This window comes from Limulus polyphemus, unplaced genomic scaffold (assembly GCF_000517525.1).
Source record: "Limulus polyphemus unplaced genomic scaffold, Limulus_polyphemus-2.1.2 Scaffold1557, whole genome shotgun sequence".
Classification (NCBI taxonomy): domain Eukaryota; kingdom Metazoa; phylum Arthropoda; class Merostomata; order Xiphosura; family Limulidae; genus Limulus; species Limulus polyphemus.
The window spans coordinates 211,447-216,748 of record NW_013667167.1 but is presented as its reverse complement, the minus strand read 5'-3'; the positions used below and the strand labels follow the sequence as shown (position 1 = coordinate 216,748).

Here is a 5,302-nt window from a genome sequence, read left to right as displayed (position 1 = left end):
TAAAACACTTAAATACACCAGTTTAATTTTCAATACCTCTCTACGATAAAGGCTTGGTTTGGTCTGATATTTCATTGGTGGTAGTGTCTAGGGTCACTGATGAGACACACCCCTAATGAAAGAATAGACCATTCCAAGCTTCTACTTATTGTTAAACAAATGTTTAAACAACTATTTATTCCAAAGTGTTATAATCTGTTCTTAGGTGCTTCTCTCACATCAAACATATATAGCAACATGCAAAAATGGTCTTTACTCTTGAATGCATAAAATAAATTAAAATATATAGATGGATAATAAAGAACAAGTTTTTCATGTTATGTCTACCATAACTGTATATCAATAGTGCATTATTAAGATGAAGGTTTGTGTATCTGTATGTTTGTGTTTCCATTCTCACAATCACATTTCTCAATAAATTATCATTTAACTTTCCAAATTATGACCATGGACAATTGCAATTTCTAAGCAACATTTGTAATGTTAAAGTTCATTGACCATAGTGTGGTCAAGTCAAGACTGGAAGGTTAAAATCAGTATATAGTATTTTTTCAATAAAAAAATTAAAAAAGAAATTGTAAAGCAGTTAAATATTATCCCTATTAGTAAAGTCTTGAGTACACTAATTGATTAAAAGGTCAGAGTTTAATATAGAATTTTAGAAATTATTACTGATTTTAATTATTTTTTGTGGAGATTCTAGTTATCAACAAAAGCACATCCTTTTCACAGCCATGTTCAAACAAAGACAAACAATGTCAACTAACAAAGGGGCAAATCCTAAGAAGAAATGCTGCCTCACATTGAAAGGAGAGTGGCTGGATGAAATTGTAGAAACAGAATCTCAACAATCTACAGGCAAGCAGTGCATTCCACATTTAATAGAACAACACAAGAAGATTTGGGATTAGTCAATGCCTCAAAGAAAGTACCAATGATGAAGGAAATAGGAACACTTTTGAAAACCATTTATACAGTCTTCTGCAGATCTTCAGTCTGAAGAGAACAATTTAAGGAAATGTTAAATGTCCCAAAAAATAAGACTGTATCATTTAAATCTCTAAATGAAGTGGCTATCTAGACATTTTAGTGTAAGTATTCTGATGTGCAATTATGAGACCCTTCTCAGATACTTTAAACATAAAATCTCAGAAAATAATGACCCAATAGGAAAGTACTACCTAAAAATGTTAAAATGTTCTATATTTTGAAAAGTATTTCTGATAGGTACTTACCGCCTCTCACAAGATTAGCTATTTTTGGTCAGTGCTGCCCTCTATATGCAAACTTTTTCTTTACACATGCCACAAGTCTTCCATTCCCCCTATTGGAATTGCAAGATTCCAACATGTCTCTCAAGCAAACCATCATGTGTCACCTCGTCACCAATAGGAGCATTACATGCTTATGTGACTTCCTCTACTGAACTATCACTTTGAAGTTTGGCAGAAGATGTCAGCACCGAAGAAATGTGAAGAAGAAGGGTGGGAAGTTTGAGAGGAGGTAAGTACCCATCGGAAATACATTTTCAGTATAGGAAAATTATAACTTCTAATATGGTGCTTACCTCTTCTCACAAGATTAGTTAGAATCCCACATTGATAAGGAGGAGGAACCAGTGCAAGGAAATGAAAGAAGTACTCTCCAAAAGCATCTGAAGGATACCCCTGGAAATGAGAGATTCAAATCGAAACTCAGAAGAGGGGAACTGCAACACTTCTGAGCCAGGTATACTCTTCACCCAACTGTGGAATGTGTAAGATAGAAGGGCAGAAAATGAAAGGAGCACATCTGAGATGGGTGAGAATGTGGAAGGAAAGTGATCCTAACCACAGAAATATTCTGTAACTCAATCCCACAATGAGAAAGGTGGGTAATCAAAGGATGCACCCCAGGTGTAAAGTGGCTAGGGTGCGGTGGACCCAAAAACTGGGGGATTTCCAGGGTATGAAATGAGGATTAGCTTTGAGCTATCAATCCAGGACCTTGACATCTGGTATCAAAAGGATGTCTGACATGCAATCCATTCTCCCCAACCATAAAACAGGCCGGGACCATCCAAATGGCAATAACATCCCCATAATAAGAGGAACAATCCCACATACCACTGCTGTGACCCACAACACAGATGGAGGAAATTGAGGGAGAAAGATAGACAACCATAAAACCTGTGTGAGGACTTATGTTGATCAATCCACTCTAAATCTAAAATCTGCTCGCAGGGTACTAACCTCCACTGTTATTGGGAATTGCAAATAGGAGAATATCACATCATCTACACCAGCAAAACACTACTGCCCTCCTCTGTAACTGAATGGTTATTGTGCAGAACTCATTCAGCAGGGTGCCTCCATGGTTATCCTCCCCAGCATCTTGGAACTGGAAAGTGGTAAGGACTCCCATACTCCATTCAAAGAAAGAAGGGTGACAATGCAGTGAAGAGTCCAGAAGAATGTCATCACCTAAGACAGTGCAATAAATGACCACAAAACCTTATTTTGAAAAGCAGACCATACTAAGTTATACACTCCAGGCATAGCAGGGATGGGCAGCAATCCCCTTCTGCTTTATCAATGCAGCCCACAAAATTGGCATGCACAAAATTTCAAAGGCAGAAGTGTGAGGAGTAACTACTGTGTGCAGAGAGGTAAGTGAATTGTTTCAGAAATCAACATCCTCTTCATGCTTGTTGTTTTAATTTCCTGATCCACATTCAAGGAAAAGTGCATTTTTGCCTATACTACAACTTAACCTAACACAATGTTTCAAGAGCACAGTGCCCTGTTGGACTGACAAAGAATGATGATATCATCAGACAATGTTCCCTCTAAAGTTTCTTTGTACAGAGTGGGTTACAAACTTTAATGAGCACTACTTTTTGTCTTTGGGCAATCTTACATATTAGAAATCTTGGTACACTGAACAAACAATCTTGCTTGAATTGTACAAATGCATTGAAAAGAAAATGTATTTTTTTTTTTATCATAGCACTTTAAAACTGTAGAGGTGACCAAGACAACATCAAGAATGTTGAAAAACAACTAAAGGAGAATTAGTTTCATATTTTGCAGTTAATGTCAGAAGCACCATCATATCACAACACTATAATTTACAGTATTTACTCGACTAAAAAAAATCTCACTTATATTGTCCCAGAGTTGTTTGAATGTTCAGAAAATTATATACAGAAAAGTATATGCTTTTAAATTCTTCTAACATTAAATCAATGTATTCTAAACTAATGACATTTACCAAAAACAAATAAAAGTAAATAATATTCAATCAAATGTACTGCAGAGGATGTCATACACTATACTGTAGCAACTGGCAGAGAAAAGAATGACTTATGACTGAAGAGGAAGATGTAAACAAACACAGTTTGTGACACAGCATGCAAGTTTGCTGCACAATCACATACATATGTGTGCAATTTAGAGGGAAGTGTGTCTTCAAACTACATGTACAAAACTATCATAAAATATATTTCCTATTAAAAGGCTGCACTAATTAGTTAATACAGATCCGAAACAAAGAAACAAAAAACAATATCATAATAACAAAGAAGGTTTCATCTTACAAAAAACAATAAATGTAATTAATGTATGAAGATAGAGGATATGGAATAATCATAAATTTGAAATGACATCACATACTATAAAATTATCTTACTGTTCAAATACTAAATCACAAACTTAACATAATAAGTAAAATGATATTCTTGCATAAGCTTGCAAAATTACACTTACGTATGACTGGGTGTTACCTTCTCTTTGAGCATAGTAGGCAGTCCACCTGAGTTCTTCAGGAGAAATGTCCAGAAACCCTGGGAAACAGCCCTGCTTTTTAAGATGTCCATAACAGCTAAAAGGCCATTGTTTTCCAAGCTCCCACAACAGAATGTCTTGCTTAACCATTTCTCTAAAAACATACAGGAACAGTATATCCTTTAAATCCTAATAATATGATAATTAATATCCATTCAGAAGTTCAAAATGAAGTAACAATATCTCTTTTTAACTTTAATGTTCAACAATATTCTAAAACTAACTATATTGATTCATGACACCAAATCCTAACTCTGTATTAAATATTGGACTTGTCACTGCTAAGGTAAAACTGACTTTGTTTAATAGTATTACATAAATCTGTGTACTGTAAATATATATATATACATATTCAAGGGTTGAAAGCAACAAGACAAATTAGACTTGTGTGTATACTATGAAATGTTGAGAATATTTTGCTTGTAAGCTCCCCCTCCTTTCTTTGAGTTTCTGCACCCTTTTCCTCACATGCAATTCAATCTGAGATAGTGCATAAGTTAAACCAGTAGAGTTTATATGTTCTTTAACTTAAGTAATCCATTCTTTCTTTAATATTGCTTATATTAATAGTATTGGTCAGAATGTTTAATATATCAATTTTGAATTTCTATTATTATAAGGATTATTTTGCACTGTTAACTTACGACTAACCTAGATTTCCTAAGTTGCACAAACCTTGTGAGATATTATTGGATTTATGGACAAAAATATAATTTACAAAGAGGGTAACCAGTTGATGAAAAAATGAAATCTAATCATGTTCAGTGACAGCATAAGAAAAGTATATTAAATTACGTACATACATTAATGGATTCATTTTTACTTCTGATCTATGTAGGTAATTCACTTTGATCAGAAGCTAAATGACTGGTTTAATAACCAAAAATATATTTCTAAGAATTACAAACAAACATTAAAAAAAATTTATAACCTTGTTTGAACATTCTTTTGTGTGATACAGTAAAGAATCTCACTAATCAAAGTAGAAAAAGTTGAAGTAGGAATTTCACAGGCTAAGTCTATCAAACTTGTTTGCTTCTTAACCCGATGACTACCGGTACTAACTTTCTTAGTAGGCAATGCAAGTGTGAATTTGTGAATTGAAAAAATGATAGAGAACTTATCTTTTAATGAATTTCTGATTTTATTTTTATAAATAGTAGCATAACATTCCATTATTTGTACAAAATTGTATTCTTTAATGAAGTTTAAAGAGAAATTTAATGAAAAAATTCCTAAAATATGTTTTAGACTGTAAATAAGCGCCCTCTAAGAAGAAATGTTTTTTTCAAAAATTTTTTTAAAGATATTTCCTTTCACCTCAGCACTAGTTCTGCCATCTATGATTGGTATCTAAACCTTTTTCTAGTCTGTTTTCGTTTTAACCTGCGTCTGGGCGTGTTAAACCTCAGTTGTAAAACTTTTAGCCAATCCTGGTCGAAAGTGTCAATTTCAGTACCAATTATTCCAATTGCTGT

At 33.7% G+C, this 5,302-nt stretch overlaps 1 protein-coding gene across 2 annotated transcripts in view; it reads right to left on the bottom strand.

Moving 5' to 3' along the window:
* The window catches only part of LOC106464079 (nucleoporin-like protein 2), a 106,493-nt gene that overhangs the window by 54,852 nt on the left and 46,339 nt on the right, over positions 1–5,302 (bottom strand). For both annotated transcript variants that reach the window (XM_013924191.2, XM_022391742.1), the window contains exon 3: positions 3,747–3,918. In XM_013924191.2, coding sequence (XP_013779645.1) covers positions 3,747–3,918 — 172 coding nt within the window. The remainder of the gene's footprint in view (positions 1–3,746; positions 3,919–5,302) is intronic.